The sequence below is a fragment of the Triturus cristatus genome, chromosome 4_2, assembly GCF_964204655.1.
Source record: "Triturus cristatus chromosome 4_2, aTriCri1.1, whole genome shotgun sequence".
Lineage (NCBI taxonomy): Eukaryota > Metazoa > Chordata > Amphibia > Caudata > Salamandridae > Triturus > Triturus cristatus.
Genome location: NC_140586.1, coordinates 438,075,277 through 438,095,617, shown reverse-complemented (window position 1 = coordinate 438,095,617; position 20,341 = coordinate 438,075,277). Strand labels below are relative to the sequence as shown.

General features: G+C 44.1%; 1 protein-coding gene across 1 annotated transcript in view; it reads right to left on the bottom strand.

Moving 5' to 3' along the window:
• Window positions 1-20,341, bottom strand: part of TTLL7 (tubulin tyrosine ligase like 7) — a 925,222-nt gene that overhangs the window by 622,952 nt on the left and 281,929 nt on the right. Inside the window, exon 8 of the mRNA XM_085600119.1 lies at window positions 17,026-17,184. Coding sequence (XP_085456245.1) covers window positions 17,026-17,184 — 159 coding nt within the window. The remainder of the gene's footprint in view (window positions 1-17,025; window positions 17,185-20,341) is intronic.

Below are 20,341 nucleotides of genomic sequence, written 5' to 3'. Positions count from 1 at the left end.
ACAAATTATCTGCCAATTCTCAGAAATTGCCTTCCCTAGGTTATGTTTCTTCGGATCTGAATTCTGCCACACTAACAAATGCACTGCTCTTATTAGCGCATACCTTTCCTTTAGATACAGGTCCTCTCCCACTTGTCTAGTGGCAGGCACAGGCAGAACAACCTTGGCGTTAAGACAGCGTGTGCCCAGTCTCAAGATCGAAACTCATCCTTCTGTACCTTCTTTGTCTAGCTGCCTCCAACTGGAAATTTCCAGTCAGGGAGTGTCTTTATTGGTTCTGAATTGTACATAATGTATCACCATGCTTGCCGAAGTCAGTCCCTCTGCAGCAATCCCCGAAGGCTCATAAGACTGGACTCCGCTCGAGTGTACCTGAATAAATATACTTGGTTTATATTCTCTACTGTCTGACCGACTCTTCACTCGTATGGAAGGCTGAGAGGTGGTCCTAGTCGGGTCACTTCCTTCACCACGCCCCTTTCTTTAAACACAGCTCGTCACAAGAAAGGGGCGCGGCTGACATTAAAGTTAAAGTTAAAGCGATGCACAGGCGTTTTTACAAACAAGCATTTCCAATGCAATAGGTGATGCATTTATGAAACTCTCGTAAATGCGAGACCTATAGCATTGCAAATGCTTGTTAATACATGTAAGTCACCACTAGGGTAGGTCCTGGACCGCCCAGAGGGCAGGGTGCAGTGCATTTAAAATGTTGCACGGGTAATTTTTAGATTTACATGTCCTAGTAGTGAAAATCTCTTAAATTAGATTTCCACTCCTGCAAGGCCTACCTCTTCCATAGGATAATATTGAAGTTTCCTACTTACATTTAATAAGCTGTAGCTTCCAAATGGGAATAGGCAAACCAGGTAAGATTTGGTGTTTTTTTAATTGCAATGAGAAACCCCAGCTTATGGTAAAATCAGATTTTAACTTACAATTTTGAAAATGCCACTTTTATAAAGTTGCAAAAAGAACAATTGATGGACAGAATGCTTAACAATGCCATTCATTCACCCCAGTACAGAGATCTGGGCCTCAGTCTATTGTTTTTCTGCTCCCTATGCCACTCCAGTTCAGAACAGTCCAGCCCGAAGTGCAAGGCCAGGTCCTCCCTGGACTGGAAACAAGCATCCTAGGACCGGTTTCGTGATATCACCCCTCATCTGCCAGGCTAGCTTGACTCCAGTGGCATGGAGAGCACAGGACCCACGTCTGGGCATACCCGTCACACTCGGGGTGACAAATTCAAAAAGAACAATAGATGGACAGAATGCTTAACAATGTCATACATTCACCCCAGTACAGAAATCTGGGCCTCAATCCATCGTTTTTCTGCTCCTTATGCCACTCCAGTTTGGACCCAGCCAAATGCAAATCAGTCTTGACCCTGTTCCCCATGAGAACTGTCCAGCCCAAACTGCAAGGCCAGGCATATGGCTGGGTCCAAACTGGGGTGGCGTCGTGAGTAAAAGAACAATTGATTAAACACAGATCTTTGTGACGGGGTAAATGTTTGCATTGTTCAGCATTTCGTCCATAATTTGTTCCTTTTGCAATTTTAGAAACTTGGCATTTTCCTGCCTTAGCCATTTAGTGCCTACAGCTGGTCACTGGTTCGCATGTCTGAGTGCAGCTGACAGTTGGGCTTTGTGTATTTCTTCTACACAGTCACAAACAATAGAGAAATTAGCTGTGCCTGGATAGGCCATTACTGGCCCTATGGTAGGGCTTAGCTGGGCACAAACCTACTTAAACTTGAATAGGCTGTGTCCTGACTCCACACAAAGGGCTGTATACCCTCTGTACTTAGGCTGGAGCCAGGAAACCTGTGCAGTTCAAAGGGAAACCTCTAGAAGCTTCACCCACTTCAAAAGGTATAGTATAGGACTTCAGACACTAACTCTTCAGTGCACTTCTGGGTCTGTGGCGACCCTGTCAGGAAAAAAGACTGCTGTGCTGCTGAAAGGACTGCCCTTCTGCTGGACAGCTGCCCTGTTGGACTACTGCCTTGCTGGTCTGCTGCCTTGCTTGATTGATGCCCTGCTGTCCTCCTGCCTGAGACGGAAAGATTGGACCTGCACCTGAACCTAGGACTCCCAGAGTGATTCCAAGGGCTAGTTTGCTGGTCTGCTGTTCAGAGCCACGGAGACAATAAAGGCTCCCAACCACCTGAATCAGCATCCAGATCTGGCTTAAGCCAGCCCCTGACCCCCAAATGGTCCCTCTCAGTGGAGCTGAATTGAGATTTTTGATCTCTTCGCGACCGCTAGCAGCCTATTGGCTCCAAAGCCTTGTCGCTTGCACTGCCCGCCTAGTTTTGTCAACTCAATTCTTTGCGCTACAGCATTGACCGCTTGTGGGGAGCGACAACGCGAAGCTGCGACCCAACTGCTTGCGATGACAACAGGATCTTCATGCTACAGTGATGACCATCCATGACACCAGGCCTGCTCTACTCGCTAAATCGATTACCATCCGTGACGCTTCCCTGTTCCTTGCTGCCTGCTCCACTGCGAACAGGACTCTTTGTAGTATAATCCTGAGCTATGCGCTGGACTGAAAAGGTAACTCTCCATGTGGACTAACCTGGTCCCTGTATATGACCCACACCCCTTCATGGTCAGCCTGAACTTGTGACTTTCTCCTGGTTTCGTACGAACAGATAGCTGTGAGTGGCTTTGGGGCTTTTTGGCGCTATTTTCACCTAAAGATTTAAAACTGCGTATCTCGGGTTCTACTGATTGGAGTGTGTTTGTTTTGGTCTTGACTTATTTATTAAAGTATGCTCTATGGGTCACATGCATCAAGCCTGCATTTTGCGATTACCAAAAATCCAATTTTACTCATTCGCTATTTGGGAGTCGTAAAATGCTATGCATGTAAGAATCGCAAACAAATTTGCGATTCCTACACATTCCTTATTAGCCACTCACAAATTGAGAATCGCAAATAAGGAATGGCTTCCCATTCATTCCTATGGGCCTAAAAGAATCAATGGGAATTGCATGCGCAACTTGCGATACCAAATAGGTACTCGCAAATTGCGCATGCAATTTCAAGGGTGCAAGGGTGCCAAAAGGACACCCTGATTCACCCCTGAAAGTGCAAATAGAAAACATGTTGCACACACACATGCCCCAAGGGCATGTTTGTGTGGAACATAGAACTTTGAAAAATTCACTTTTGTGCATTTATCAAAGTTTTCGCAAATTACTATCAACTTTAAGTTGATGGTAATTTGCGTTTCTTAAAATTGAAATCGCATTAATTTATTTTTTGTTGCATTGCATTTAGGAAATCGCAATTTGCGATTCCCTATATGCAATCGCAATTTAAGTAATCTCAAATTTTGCGATTACTTAAATAGCTATTTTTGCATTTGGGATGATGCATCCCTAATGCAAAAATTGCGATCGCAAAGGGGCATATTCTGCGAATCTGCCGCTTTGCGACCGCAAAAAACAATGATGCATGTGCCCCTATGTTTCTAACTTGCTGTGGGATTATACTTGTTTTGTTATTCCACATTATTACTGTTTGAAGTGCTGCATTAATACTTGACACATTGCCTCTAAGTTAAGCCTGACTGTTCTGTGCCAAGCTACAAAAGTGTTGAGTACTTTGGGTTTGCTTTTGCCTCACCCTGACAAGGATTGTGGCTGCTGCTTGAGTAGGGTTTCATCCGCCTCATCCAGTAACACAATTTAGTACAGACAATAACATTCATAATTTAACCTGACTGAGTCAGGGCACAAACAGTGAAGTCTGGAAACTCGAGACAGAGCACCTGCTGGAGTCATGTCCACAGAGAACATATTTGGTCCACCCTGCTGATGCTCAGGATAGTTTGTGGCTAATGTTGAACTTTCAAAACGAGTACATTAGGAGCATTGTTAGAGTCTGTTGCAGATCTTTTGTGGTAAGTCTTTTAGGGACTTGGAAATTCATGAACAACTTTCTGACTTCTTCCTCGCAGAGGCCCTCCCACCTCCTGGCATCAATCGGCAGAGCATTTTCAAGAACATCTCTCGCTTGCGGAGGTCTCTTAGATGTGTCACCATGGGAGTGCGTGCAGTCTGTGCTGGGGCTGCACGGTGTGCTACAGACAACAGGACCCGGATTGCAGATGGCATGAGTAAATAGTCGCAGGTTAAGTGGTCCTTCAAAATATTATGGGCACTTCGTGGATTTTGGTGTTTCAATGTTGTCAGACTCCTCTCCGATTGTAGTCAACAGAAGAAATGGTAGACAGGCCAAAGATCAGGGCCCTCATCAATATATAAAGGAAAGGGTATAGACATCGGGATCATGGATCATAGGTGCTCTAGAAAATAGGCTCAGCCACCAAAAAAACCCATATACGTGCCTCCAAATGGGGGCTCAATCACAATAAATAATATTCTGCGCACTCAAAGTTCAAAACAGAGTACTATCTATTCCAAGGGTTGTATATCATTTATGCACTTTAATCCAGCTCCCTCAAATTAAGCTGAAGAGAAAGTTTTTACACATACAATTGAATGAACAATGGTATGTCTTAAGTTGTCACCTGTACATCCACTTGAAACAGCAATAGTACAGTTTATATTGTAAGCCAATATGTGTTTAATCAAATAGCAAATTATGCCTCGACTTCTACAGGGCTGATATGTAGTAGAAGTGATGTGTATCTAATTATAGCGTATCCGCATTCCATGAAAGTATATCTTCAATTGTTAAAAGTAAATACTTTAATGACACTAACATAGCATCAAGGAGACTGCTCCAGTATCTGTGTTGGCGTGTGTAGACGCTGGTTAAGTGGTCCTTCAGAATGTCATGGGCACTTTGTGGCTTTTGGTGTTTCAATGTTGCCAGACTCCTTTCCAATTGTAAAATGCTCCACAGATAGTAGCTGTGATGTACTTAACAGTCACTGGAAACATGGTGTTGCCAGGAGGGTGACCCTGTAAGACAAGTGTCAATGACTTGCCTTCTTAGTTACAGAAATTGCTCCTTGCTTCGTGGATGGTTGGAGTGTTAGAGTGAAGGTGACCAGATGGCCTTCATTAGCATACAACTCTGAGTTGCTCTGCTCTATGTCTTCTGCTTGTGCACAACAACTGTATCTCTTGGTGTGTATGCCATTGTTTGCTAGGCCACAGGTGACTGTGTATAAACATTTCCAATGAGACGTTTTGGGGCGCAAACTCGATTAGCGCATGTATGCTTACTCTTGGTTCTCCCGCTGGGCTGTCACCAGATAATCACTGCTTGCTTGACGTTAAATGCGTTCACAGTCATTGGCTCCAAAGGAAACTTCCAGGCTTGGTCGGATCAGATTTTCTCTTCTTCCAAGCTTGGTTGGTCATCAGGTTTCCCAGTTTGAACAGGATGGTCACACTCCTCTCCTTTCCTTCATCTCTGTGCTCTGTCATGCACCTTCTTCTTGATTACTCTGGTGAGTCTCTTTTCCTTCTTCTGGTTACAGCAGAATGCACGGTCTTTAGGACCGGCCAACAGCGCCTCTCCGTGTTTGACTGTCTCTGTAGTCAGGTCAATGGGTCTTGGGGTACTTGGCTCAGGAGTTGTAGTGATCCGGGCAGTCACTGATCCACCCCATTGCTCTTCTTCTCTGCTTTGGTGTAGTGTCAGGCCACCTATTGTATTTTCTCTCATCAGGGACCTTCTCGGACCTCCCACTCCATGAATAGGGGAGCCTTGCTTTTGGCTCACCTTCTCTTGATGGCACAGTGTTTGCACTTTGAGACTTTGTAGTCGTCAATCATAGTTAGTGCAGGTGGCACTATAGGCCTTGACGGTACAGACAGTAGCGCCTTCATGACTGGGCCATGCTTCAGGTGCAGTGTGCTCTTGTCTTTGAACACCCAGGCTCCACCACACTCTCTATTGATCTCTCAGAGGATAACGGGCTTCAGGCACTTTCATGTCTGGGTATTGTGGAGGTTTGTCAGTGCTGGGGCTAATCAACGGGATGCCATCCTTGCCATACGCTCATATAGTGCCTGTGCGGCTTCTGGCAGCACCCTGCCTACACCGCAGCACAGGGTCCTCTCTGTCCCGCCCATCAGTTTCAGCCTCTTGTATGCAGCATACTGCCTGTCAGCATCCTGATGGCCTTCTTCCTTGCTGTAAGGAGATGGGGCCTGAACAGTAGTGAGGATCTTTCCCCCCAGAACAGAGGAGTGTTGGGTAAACTGGACACGGTGCAGCTCAATGGCAGATATTGAGCTGCCCTTTCCCCACTCAACAGGGGTGTAACACAGGCCCCCGCATTCCCCGCAGTGCGGGGGTCCCCCAAGCTGCAGGGGGCCCCCTCCGCCCAGTGCTCGCGCCTTAGAGCTCCGGATTAAATCCAGAATGGGGGCCCCTCCGTGTACCTTGCAGGGGGGCCCCCTCAGCTTTCGTTACGCCAGTGCCACTCAAAAGCACCAGCGATGTAAATGAACAGGTCAATGCCTGTGTTGGGCCGAGCACGCACATCAGCAACCCTTTCTGCTGCTGCCTTTGTTCAGATTGTGCAGTTCCACCTCTCACCTCGAAGCAACAGCAAAACGGTCAGCCTGTGATTCATCAGGTGCCAACAGCACAGGTATGTCCATGAAGAGCTGAGGTGAGTGCTTCTGGAGTGGGTACAGAATGGTGCAGTGAACATAGTTGACAACCTGCCCCTCTCCCTCCTCCCCCCTGCCCCCCACAACTGCTGAGTGCCTCTGGGCCCTTCCAGCCAGTTGTCCTCTTTAATTTCCTTCCCTTTGTCTTCTGTCTAACCAATGACTAAAAAGTGGCTCAGGATCACCTAATTCCTAGGCAAGAGCTCCCACCAGCTGGGATTGCATCTACGGAGCCATGCATTAAAATCCCTGTAATTTGGCACCCTCTGGTGGCAAAACAGGAACAATCTTTATTTTCTATTCTGCAATGCACTTTATAACCTCCGTTTTGCTAAGCAGCACAGCTGGGCTGACATGCTGGCTCTCCTCACTGCTGACCATACATAGGGTGCAGTTCTTTCAGCAGCTGGCACTCTGTTTCTTACTCATTGACTGTATGGGAGGACCAGCGCCCTCCTTCCCGGAGAGCAGCCATTGCAGCTTGGTTTTCCTACCCTGCGGCACCTCGCTGGAGGACACACTTGCTGCTTGATCCCCTAAGCCAACATCGCTTTACCGCTCAGTTTTATCCACAGCATTAACTTTCTCCATGCAGGGCTGAAGAGCTGGATAGTTTTTCTCAGCAGCCCCAGCAACTGCTGCCATGTCATCCTTAGAAGAGCTCTGCCAGCAATCAAGCAACGCCATTCACTACCCTGTGTTTCGCGGCCTCGAGTGCTTCCTGCAGCATTCCCCACACAGCACCTTTATCACTGGAAGGGCTGCAATGCTTGTGGTAGCATCCTCCACCCGAGGGCCAGAACAGAGATTATAACCTTTACCCTTCACAGAGTGATGTAATCAACCTCATGGTTGGCATGTTGTGGCAGGCTGGATAAAGGCTGCTACATCGTCAATGTTCTGTTGTGGGACCTAGGCCTACATGCTTAGTAAAAAACAACATGGAAACCAGTAGTATGTGTGCATAACTGTCATCGGGCACATGCATACGGCCATTTTTATTAACAGAGTCACCTGTCTGGTGATGCCGGTGATGGTAGGGTGTGGCGTGAGTGTATGTGCAGCCCAGAGAGAGGGGCTGCCTTGTGATGTTTTCAGCAGGACACTACATTATTAAGTGATAAATGATTTTCTTCCACGTTGAGCGCCGAAATTTCAGATGCCTGTTTTGGGGATTTTGGGGTCAGTTCAGTGTACTGCAGCTGTCAGAGCACTATCTATCAGACTCATTGTGAGTCCTGTGGCAAAACCGGAAATGAGCATGCATTCAGAGTCAGGACAAATTGCATATGACGAGTATATAGAAATTCCCACTTGACCTGTATATCTTCAAAACTGGCTCTAAGTGACTGACGTCTCGACCACCAACTAATGCCATATACAGTAGAGTTTTTATAGAATTAGTATATTTTTATTGTAATTTATAATCAGATTTTTCATAACTTATTTTCCAAACAAATTTGTTTTATTCAGACAGATATCAATAGATAATTTACAATGTTATAAAAAAAGAATCTATCTATCTATCTATCTATCTATCTCTCTCTCTCTCTATATATATATATATATATATATATATATATATATATATATATATATATATATATATATATATATATATTACAGCTCCAGAAGTGCCCATAGGGTGAGTAGCACTCAAAAAGTGACAGCCCAAAAGCCTTTATTGAGTACAAGCAGCCTCTCACAAGCCAATTCCTTTCACAGTTCAACTGTCCAATAGCCTGACGTGTTTCAGAGCGATACTCCATCTTCAGAGGCAGTGACAGTTATATGCGCGTCTTGGGCACCGCCCACTTATTCAAAGCCGCCCCAATGACCATTGTGGGTCTTGTAGTGTCCACATTAATTTAAAACCCTGGATGGGTGTGCCAGCAATCCTGATGGTAAGTATTCAAGCCCAAGGCTATTGGGCAGTTGAACTGTGAAAGGAATTGGCTTGTGAGAGTCTGCTTGTACTCAATAAAGGCTTTTGAGCTGTCATGGTTTGAGTGCTCCTCACCCTTTGGGCACTTCTGGAGCTGTAATATATATATATATATATATATATATATATATATATATATATATATATATATATATATATATATATATATATATATATATATATATATATATATTTGGGAAGGTTCCAAAGAGGAGGCCTCCTCATTTGTGGCTTCTATTAACAACAACTCAATGAATTTACAATTTACGGCTACTATTAGCACTGAGAGAGTGGAGTTCCTAGATGTGGAAGTGTTCATTATGGACCAACACATAGCAGCAGCCTGCACTCTTGATTATGTTGCCGCTTGCCTGTGAACAAGAGCTATTGAGCTTGAAACGCGTTAGGCACCAATTTATTGCAACAGTACATGCCAACCTTCCTGCCATCGTGATAAACTTAGGTTACTCGGTGTGGAGTGCGCTCCGTTTGTGGACAAATGTGGACTTTGATATATATATATATATATATATTTATATATATATATATTTGGGAAGGTTCCAAAGAGGAGGCCTCCTCATTTGTGGCTTCTATTAACAACAACTCAATGAATTTACAATTTACGGCTACTATTAGCACTGAGAGAGTGGAGTTCCTAGATGTGGAAGTGTTCATTATGGACCAACACATAGAAACCAAACTGCATAGGAAATCCACTGCTGGCAACTCCATCTTACATGCCAGCAGTGCACACCCACCACATCTCATACGTAGCATTCCCTACGGGGAGTATCTCCGTCTACGTCGCATCTGTAGCCGTCAATGTGATTTAGAACAATGCCAACAGGAGGCCACCAATCGGTTCCTTGCCCGTGGGTACAAACCAGACAATCTTAAAAAAGCCCTTGACAAAGATAATCTTTGCTCTCGGGAAATCTGTCTTAGTGCCGGAAAGCCTCAAATTATTTGTCCAAGTTCGGAGGTGGACACGGAGGTCATTCAACCCATCAGACTCATTACCACGTTTTGTAAACAGCACAAAAGCCTGCGACATATTATTTACAAACACTGGCCTATTGTTTTAACCGATATGACTCTGAAATTTCTACTGCCAAATCTACCCGACATCACTTTCAGGAGAGCTCCCTCAATGAGGGATGCGTTGGTTAAATCCAATCCTGAAGTCACGGAAAAGAACACGTGGCTAACACGCTTTGGCTTTTTCAAATGTGCTTCATGCCGTGCGTGCAAATTCGGAATTAATGTTTCTGAATATTGCACTGCATTTAGCAATGTTCCGGTACAAATAAAACAACATTTCACGTGTCGCACTGATTTTGTGGTTTACGTGTTAGAGTGTACCTGTCACTTAAGGTATGTGGGGAGTACTAAACTACCGGTTTTCAACCGCATCTTACAACATCTTCGTGCGATTGTAAACTCGGACCCCACATATCCCGTTGCACGACATTTTAAAGCCATTCATGCCAATAAGGTCAGTGACCTGACTTACTTTGTGATTGGGGCGGTACCACCTTCAATTCGGGGGGGCAACAGAGAGAAACAATTACGCCAGCTAGAATCCTCCTTCATCCTATTATTAGATACCAAGATGCCGAATGGGATGAACACGAGTGAGGATTTGCATAACTTTCTGTAAAATATGTTTCTTTTGGGGTTGTTTATCTTTACTCTGAATGTGGTTATTCCAACAGCACTTACAACTTCAATTTAGCGGTTTTTCTGTGACTGGCAGTCTTTTACAGTATGAGTATTCACTCTAATGCTTCCTGCTCTAGTTTCTTTGTTTTTCTTCCTTTCTTGTATTTATTAATTTTTTTCATCCCTATTTATGCTTTTTAACTTTTATTTTTTTTCCCTTTAACTTTATTCATTGAGAGTGTGTTATTTGTGGACAAAAAATGAAGTATTGTTGTCGTTTCTTTCCAAAACATGCGAGCCGTGGTTAGGATTTGAGAATTAGCATTCTAGCATTCAGGGGCACTAGCCGTGTATTTCATTTGCTATGAATTGTTTTGTTGCATTTAATGTATCAATTTGTTCCATCAACCCGGTTACTTTTGTTTCCGACTGATTTTCGGCATCTCTTTGAGTAAACACACTCTAAGTTGCAGTATTTCAGTTATGTCTATTAACACTGAGCATTGTGATTGGGTGAATCTTATTTTAAATTGGATGGTCCGGTACCAGCGCGTCAGGTGATCAAGATCGCGGAGGCGATCGAAACGCGTCTGAGGCGGACACTTGTCTGACAATGAAATAAAACGTCAGAATTGAAAAATTTGGAATCGTTTGCTGTCTTTACTTTTGGACGTCAGCATTGTGCGTGGTGAAGAGGTCCTTACCTGTTTGCAGCTCCCTTTGTCTTACTGGGGAGTTCAGGACTTTGTTTCTATATATATATATATATATATATATATATATATTCAGTTAAAAAACCATAGGTTTCATACATGTTATAGTTAGGTGGACATTTCACTCGTAAAAAACCAATGAAATTCCCCCGTTATAGTTAGTTGGGATAACTATAACTCGCGCGCCTACAATCCTCTGCTCATGACGTCACATATTACATCACTCATGACATGGTCAGTGGCATCACTCATGACATCACTGATGACATCATCCTTGTGATAGAGTGGCGGTCGCGCGAGTTATAGTTATCTCAACTAACTATAAAGGGGGAATTTCATTGGTTTTTTACAAGTGAAATGTCCACCTAACTATAACATGTGTGAAACCTATGGTTTTTTAAGTGAATTTGCAAGGTTTTTTAAATGCTAATTCCTAACTATAACGTGTGTGAAACCTATGGTTTTTTCAGTGAATTTGTACGGTTTTTTAAATGCTAATTTATGTATTTATTATTACATTTTTTATTTATTTATTTTACAATTTTTTTTATTTTTTTTAATGGTTTTTCACCGTGCGCGCACCGTGCGCGCACCCCGCGATTTTTTGAAAAAAAAATAAAATGTTTTTTTCTGCCTTCGGGGTCCTTCAGGGACCCCCTGACAAAGGCTACGGGGTCAGGAACTCTCTACCCTGCCCCCTTTTCTCGTTCGCCACCTTCCTTTTTCACTCTCGCACTCAAAACAAACAAAATCGCGGCCGACACTTCCTGATTTCGACCGATTCGAACGTTGGCTGACATTTAACCACCAATCAGAATTACGCTTGCGCACGTTAGGGTGGGTGCGCGCACTGTGCGCGGCTATAGATATTTTTGTGCTTTTAACTCAATTTTCTCAGGAACTACTGAACAGATTGACTCCATATATGCAAAAAGCACTTCCCTGACCTGAGGACTACCTCTTTGCCAAATTTCAAGTAATTCTGTTCAGCCGTTCGGGCTGTACCTTCGACTAAAGGTCCTATGGAAAAATGCATGGGGAAAACGCGTTTTGGGACCCCCCTTTTTTCTCGGCCCCCGCTTTATGAATCCCCCCGAGACTTTCAGGGTAGGAGCTGGGCGGAGCGCCCCATTAGTTTTAAAAATTTCGTGAAGATTCGTTAACCGGCGCCAAAGTTATTCAAAATAGAATTTTCAGATTTCCTATGGAAACATGGTCCTAACTATAACTATCTACTGGCGACCGCCAGTAGATGAAATATATATATACATATATATATATATATTTACACACACATAACAAAAACACAGTGTATTGTACAATAAAACTCACACATTTTTCATCACCAAGTTTTACCATATATTGCACCATATATACACTCCCTCTCTACTTCTAACCTCACACAGACACATTCACACTACAATTATCAAATGCATTCCCCAACCTAGTCTTACATACATCTTAGATTGAATTCAGGGATATTTTTTTGTTGCAAGCTGGGGTTTTGCAACATACAGTCGACGTACGTTTGGGTGGTATTCAAGAATAAAGAACAAACTTCCCCAGGACTACACAATTTAAATCATAAATACTGGAGAGACAATATGGGTAGTCAGTCTAATTGTTATGTATTTGTCGCATGTGTTGTAAATAAATAAGGCACCTCCTCACGTTCTTTTATATGGCAAAGAAAAGATGGGGCCGGGCTATTTAGATAGCCTTTCTGGTATAGTAATTGAATTGATGCCTGTAGTGGGCCACTTCCATCAAGAGTGGCATGATTGCAACATATTGATCTTCTGTACACAGGGAAAAGAATGCCTCTTCTGGAGTACTCAAATCTTTTTATTTCCACGTTAAGGAGGTAGTCACACGCCAACCTTGGCGTGCTCTTGTGAAGCACACAAAGCTTTCTCAAATTGCACATGGGTCTTGATTATTCCAGCAAATCCTGTCACATAAAGGTACTCTTACGGTACGGAGGGCCTTGTTTTTTCCCTTTTAACTAGTTTTACAATTTTAAAGAACCGCTGACTGTTGCTGCAATCTTTTAAAAAACTGTTGTACTCTTGTGTGGACTTCACTGTTGTGTGTGGGGAATCGATAGTTCACGCGGCCATTTCATTATGCCACAATCTAGAGCGGTTAGCACTCCAGTGTTTTTTTCTGCCTCGTCATTGTGTCCAGCCTGCCTATTTAGTTGCGGCCTTGGAGAGGACAAGACCACTACTCTTACGGTATCTAGGTGCCTTGTTTTTACTCCTTTACCAGTTTTACAAATGTGTTTTAAACCGCTGACTGTTGCGATAATATCTTTTTAAAAAACATTGTACTGTCTTGTGGCGACTTCCCGGTTGTGTGCAAGGAAGCAATAGTTCACTGCAGCTTTTTCATTTTGCCACCATTTAGGACAGCTAACGCTCCATTGTTTTTATATGCCTCATCATCACACCAAGCCTGCCTATTTAGTCTCAGCCATGGCGCGGACACGCCGAAGGAAAGCTCGTCTGCCCCCGAATGGGACTAAGGGCCTGGAATGCTAGTCAATTGCACCCAGGCAGGATTTCCTACTCCACATCACAGCTCCTTGCTCTTCGCCCCAATAATTCAGGGTCCTGATTTTAAACCTTGATCCCTGATAAGGTGTGTTACAAATGTTCTTTCTGTGACTTGGTCTTTCACCACAAATCCATATCTCAGTTTTCTTTTCTCATTCTATTAATGTTGACTGGCAATTATGTAACTTTACATTCTTTAGTATTAATTGCCGATCACTAGGGAGACACCACCCTGAATTGTTCAACGTTTTTATTTGATCATGCTTGAGATGCGGTATTTTTGACAGACACTTGGTTGAACAAAGCTTCAATCTCAGACATTGTTGCCACTCTACCCCCTGATTACTGCATACTTGGAGTAGACCGTGCTCATAAGTGGGGAGGGTGGCATTGCGCTTATTTTCAAATCACAATATGTGGGTAAAATAGATAAGCTTTCTATTCCATACTGTGAAGTGTTGCTGTTTCTCTTAACTCTTTCTAATAACTTTACGCTCTCAGGTGCCTCGATACACTGCCCCCCTGGGCTGGCGAGCAATGGGAGCCCCAGTTAAATATAGGCTTTGTCTCCCTTTATTGTGAAGTATGCTAGCTGCACACTTCTTTGAGACTTAAATATTCACCTGGACAATAAGTCCTGCAATATTGTCTTCTCGCTTATTGAAGGATTCATGGCGCTGAATTTTCAGTTGGCCAATAATGGTTCCATACATGAGGCTAGCCATCTGCTCAACCCCATTGTCTCTAATGAGAAGAACTTGTGCACTGGTCAGGCTCTACCCTTAGCCTGGTCTGGCCATTTTGCAGTTCCTGTCTCTCTTGTTATCCCAGGGGTGCCTCGGTTAAGGGCTGTCCATTACATATCCTGAGGCAGGAATTGGTCTAAGCTTAATGTTGCAGTTTTGAATCAGATTTTAGAGACCAACTGCCCGACCTTGTCAAACTCAGTGGGCTCTGATGCCTCCATCATTGATGGGTGTATTGGGTCTAGATTGGACTCTTTAAACCCAGTTAGGGATAGATAGTACATCCCCCGCTCCCTGGTTTAATGATTCATTGCATAAAAATTAAGAGATCTGCAAATCTCCAGAGAGAAAATGGTGGGAATCTTACAGTAGAGAGGCTATCGCAAATTACAAGCAGGCTTTGAAAGACAACCATAAAAGATGCTACACAACCAGAGCCACCTTTTTTTCTGATAAAATCTATGCAGCTCAAAACTGCGTAAAAGCATTGTTTCAAACAGTGAAATTACTCTCGGATCCTGCAACTATAGCTGCGGCCGTCTCTCTCACTCAGTTTCAGGGTGATGAGCTAGTCACTTTTTTCTCAAATAAAGTTGCTGACATTCATGTCACTTTCCTCCCTACTCCAGACTACTTCTCTATAGATCTGAACATCTGTCTCCTCCTTGATATAACTTAAATCTTTACAGTATCAGCCCATCAGGGCCTGCTCACTCAGCGCTTTCCAGACTCTGGATCCCCCGAATTTTAAATCCCTCCTTTCCTCTGTTCAGTCAGGCTTCCCTCTGGACTCTTGCCGTCCTGCGGTGTTCGGCAAGTTTGATCCAATGGATATGCCTTTGCTTAAAAAACCCAATCTAGACCCTTCTATTCTGACAAATTTCAGACTGATTTCCCTCTTGCCTACTTTGTCTAAAGGCCTTGAAAAGCATGTGAATAAGCAACTCACACTGTATACCGAGCACAACGGTCTGCTTCACCCTTCTCAATCGAGCTTTAGAGCTGCCCTATTGACCATAACAGACCATTTGCAACAATTGGTTAATAGTGGCACCGCTGCACTAATTTTCTTAGATCTCAGTGCAGCGTTCGACACAGTGAACCACAACATTCTACTGCAGAGGCTAGAGGCCATTTGGGTTCAGGACTCGGCCCTGGCTTGACTGAGCTCCTTCCTTCAAGATCGGGTTTTCCAAGTACCTTCCTATCAGCATCAGTCCAAGTTACACCCTTTAGCGTCTGGCGTTTCTCAGGACTCCACCCTCAGCCCTCTCCTTTTTGATCTGCACATAAGGCCACTAGCAGACTTGGTGGAAAAACAGGGCCTCACTCTTCTATCCTATGCCGATGATACCCAGATCATTGTCTCCCTGTCTTCCCAGGAGAATAAGAACTCAGTGTCCTACTCAAGTCTGCTCCAGGATGAACTCCAACTTTCTGAAGTTGAATGGAGACAAGACTGAGGTGCTGGTGCTAGGAAACCTTCATCATCTGTGGGGCCCGCTTCTATGGCCTGAGGTGAAGGGTAGCTTACCTGTCCCGGTCTCTACTGAGAACTACTTTAAAAATCTCTGTGTTTGGCAGGACTTGAGTCTTTCTATGAATCTTCAGATCCCTAAAGTGGCTGCCACTTGCTTCGGCATTTTGAGATGGCTTAAAAAGATCTTTGGGCACAAAACGGAAGACACCCTATCAACTGTCATTCAGGCCATGGTGATTTCAAGGCTTGACTACGGAAATATCTTGTATCTTGGAGTAACGAAGAATTGGCTTAGACAACTTCAAACAGTGCAGAACGCAGTGGCAAGACTTCTACTCCATTCCCCCAAGTTGTATTGCACTGCCTGCCTGCTCCGAAAACTGCACTGGCTCCCTGTTGAACGTCACATACAATTTAAGGCAATGTATTTTGTGCATAAGGTCTTTCGAATTCTTGTTCCTATCTAAGACCTTTGCTGCTGCCATATACTGCCAGTCGTTCTCTAAGCATAGCAAATCGGACCTTGCAGTTGCTCCTAAGTCCTAGTAAGAAAGCCAGACAGGAAGGTCAAGCCTTTTTTTTTCTTGGGCCCAAAGTTAAGAAATTCTCTCCTGGCTGAGCTGAGATCATGTCACTTGTTCTCTGCTTTCTGTAGAAAACTCAAAAGCTGGCTCTTTTAAATCCTGCCATCTTCAGCAGTTCACTTCTCTGTTCCTCTGGTACCTTATTGTAGCGTAGCTCTGGGAAACCCTTGGTTGGGTAGCCATGCACTGTACAATCATGCGCTGTACAAATATGAATAATAATAATAATAATAACCTTTTTTGCGTTGGGGAAACAGGTCAGGAGGTAAATCACATATTGTTTACCTGTTAATAAAACTGAAAGTGCTCGTTAATTTTTTGTGTTTCTTGGCTGCAATTTGGAACTCATAAATCATTGGCTGTCAACTTCTACCCGGAAATGTCACTGCAACATTCTCTAATACAATCATACAGAAATATACAGGCATCCATGGAAACAGTGAGGCATTTGGAGGTTACAGATATTCTTGTTTACACTGGCCACATGTCTTACATACATTCTGGGTTTTTCCACAATTAAATTTGTCTTGAATATTAGTTTAATGTTCTTGTTACTTAGGCGTGCCATTGGAGAATGCTAACTTCTTATTTTTTGGCTGTTAAAGCACTTTCGTGCGTGGTCCGTGTAATCCCCCACCACCCCGGTTGGTTTCCCAATCTTAGCCTCTGGGATCCATTTTATTACAGTGCTCTGTGCGTGCAACAGACACACTTACTCACCCATGGCCCATTGCACCATTAGCGGGCTTCACTATAAAGGTTTTTTGCCTTCGCTTCTTCCGCAACTCTTTTGCGTAGTTTTGGAATTGGGTATGTTCCGCGGGAAATATCCATGTTCGTGGAATAAATCCATATTCCTGAGGCTGAGATTTGATCATTCTACAAAAAAAGGAAAATAAGAAGTTAGAGCAAAGACCCCATTGAGGCATGCAGATGTCTTTTCAGGATAGAAGAGCCAAATGACAAGACAGTTCTGAAAACAAAACAACATTGTTACAAAATGTGTAGCACAAAAGAATCTCTTGTCGTGGGGTGCTGTGTGCGTACAATGAGACATTGAACCAGTAAGAACAGTGCAACAACAAACATAGCGCTTTAAGGAACATCCATTTGAAGCCTTCATTAAAACCACAAATGAGACTTACTTTACCAGTAAGATTAACACAGTCCTGGGCAACTGAATTATTTTAGTTAAATGAGAATTACTAAAATACATTTTTGACATTTTAAATCTTGTGCAAATATAGTATTAATGCACTGTAAACAACGGTTTCCTTTCCACATCTGAGAAGTGTATGTAAGCCGACCTTCCAGAAGTCGTTCTGACAAGGGGGTATAGGCAGGCGTGTGCAGCAGAACAGGAGGGGGGGGGCAGCACTTCAGGGTCCCCTAAGCATTCTGTCGAAGGGCAATGAATATCTATGAGATATAGAAGATTCAGGGGCCCCTCTTCACCCTTTGTGTGGCGGGGAGTGGGGGTATTAATTTGGCTTTACGCCGCAGGTACTGACATACTGCAAACTCTGGGCTGCTATGCATTATAGGAGGTAACACATCTGGTACAAGTGGAGAGGCCAGGATTTGGAGCGGAGTCCACAGGTTCAGGGCCGGCTCTAGGGTGGTGCGACCGGTGCCACCGCACCGGGTGCTGGCTTCCTGGGGGCGCCGTGTTTGCAAGTTTATTATATTTTTAAAGCACCTGCTGCAGCGATCCTTTCCTCCAGCAATTACAAGGCCTTACAAAAATGTCAAGATAACTCCTGTGATTAATTATCTTCCTGGAGAGAGATCGGCGTTTTGTATAGTTGAGGTTTTGACTCATGCGAAGTTAGTGCAGAGGGTTAATATGCCTGCTGCAAAGAACGTGTACCAAGTGGAGAGGGCATATAATGTACACAGATCAGCAGGTTACTGCTTTTAAAAGAGACATCCTTTTGTTACTTGCAATTTATAACAAAGTCCTAATATACAACTGTGAGCTATTAACGTTCATCATAGAACTGCATACACACTGCAAAGTATACATTAGAACATTGATTAATGTTGCAAAAAGGGTTAATTTGGCTGGAAATCGATTCTTATTATTAAAGTAAACTCCCAAATATGCTGTTTCTTTTTCGACTCTGAGTTTGTGCTTCTCCACACCAAGCACTCCTAAACTATACTGCCTACTAAGCCTGGGCAAAGCACTACGCTACGCTTGCATGGTTCGCAAAGTTCGCGCTACTTCGCAGTACGCGAATTGCACGTAGCACAGTGCGAACACGCGTAGCGTAGTGTTGCGTAGTGCTGCGGTCATTTTTTGCTTGATCGCGGTCCTCAACGTCAAGTTGGCGACCGCGAGCAAGCAAAATGACATCCCGGCGAGACCTTTTCCTTGTTCGCGATCAGCAACATCAAGTTAGCGATCGCGAGCATGGAAAATAAACCTCCCGGCGAGATTCCCAACGCGAGAAGGTCAGGTTTCTCATTGCGAGTGGTCGCGTATGCTCGCGACCGCTCGCGATGAGAAACTACCAGTTCGCGTTGAGAAAGCTGCCGCTCGAGTATAAATCTACTCGAGCAGCAGAAAACTACAGCTCGCACTGTGCAAGATGCCATTTTCAATGATTGCACAGTGCCGCTTGCTTGTCCGCACTGTGCAATCATTGAAAACGACATCTGGCACAGTGCGAACAAGGTACTACGCAGTTCGCGAAGTGCTACGCGTAGCTCGCGTAGTGCGAACTGCACTTTGCGTAGCTTCGCGAAGTGCTACTTCGCGAACTGCGCCTAGGGTTACTGCCTACCAGTATGGATGACATGTGACTCCTAAACTTTTAGTCAGTCCATTGGCTTATGTAACATTTCCTATACACTAATTTCCACATGTATGATTGATTGTCTCTGTGTAATGTGTGTGTGATGCAAAGTGCTCTGACACCCTACACTGGTATGAGTGGCTCTATATAACTAATTTAATGCATCTGAGAGAGATTGGTTATGGAAACTTTGGGCCAGATGTACGACAGGCCAAATAGCGCCTTGCAAATTGCGTCGCATTTGCGAGGCGCTATTTGGCATGTACAACAGAGTGTTTAGCGCTGTTTGCGATTCCCAACGGGGTCGCAAATTGCGAAGCTCATGAATATTAATGAGCCTCTCGCAATTTGCGAGCCCATTTGGAGTGACAGGCCCTCCCAAGGATAGTAGCCTGCTGGGCTCAAAAGACCACCATGTCTGGGACTGCTTTCAAATAAAGCAGCTTTTTTTATTTTTTTAAATGCGTCCCGCTTGGATGCATTTAAAAAAAAAATAAAAGAAATGTTTTCATTTCATTTTTTAAGGGCAGGCAGTGGTGCCTGGGACCACTTCCTGCCCTTAAAAAAGAATATTGCATGCATTTGCAAAGGGGAAGGGGTCCCCTGGAGACCCCTTCCCATTTGCGAATTCATTACCACCCACTTGAAGTAGGTGGTAATTTGCGAGTGTTTTGTGACTGCAATTGCGGTCGCAAAACATTGGTACATAGCTTTGCAGTCGCTATTAGGAAGGGAACGCCCCTTCCTAATAACGAGTCGCAAAACAGTATTTTGCGAGTCACAATTTATGTGCGAGTCGCAAAATACTGTTTGTACATGGGCCCATGGTTTTTAGCATGCATACGCTAAAAAGCGTCGGACATCTGGCCCTTTGTCACTGTTAATGGGAGCTGGTGAGAGAATCTGTGGTGGTCATTGGGAGGGGGGCGCCAACAAACATTGTCACACAGGGCGCCACCGGCACTAAAGCCGGCCCTGCGCAGGTTACAAAGTCTGCAGTTCAGCCACTAAACGGCATTAGGACGTGTGCGAACAACTTGCCCACAAACATCCGATTGTTTTGAATCACTCATGAGTTGCAACCTCACCTTACATAAAGGCCTTTTTTCGCTTATGTGTAGCTGTGGCACACAAGCTAAGCCGAACCTGCTTTATACTCCTGCACAATGCACTTCTCTGTGTATGCAACTTCTTCATACCCTCTCAGCTTTGTTTGAGAACGCAGCAGAAGGTGC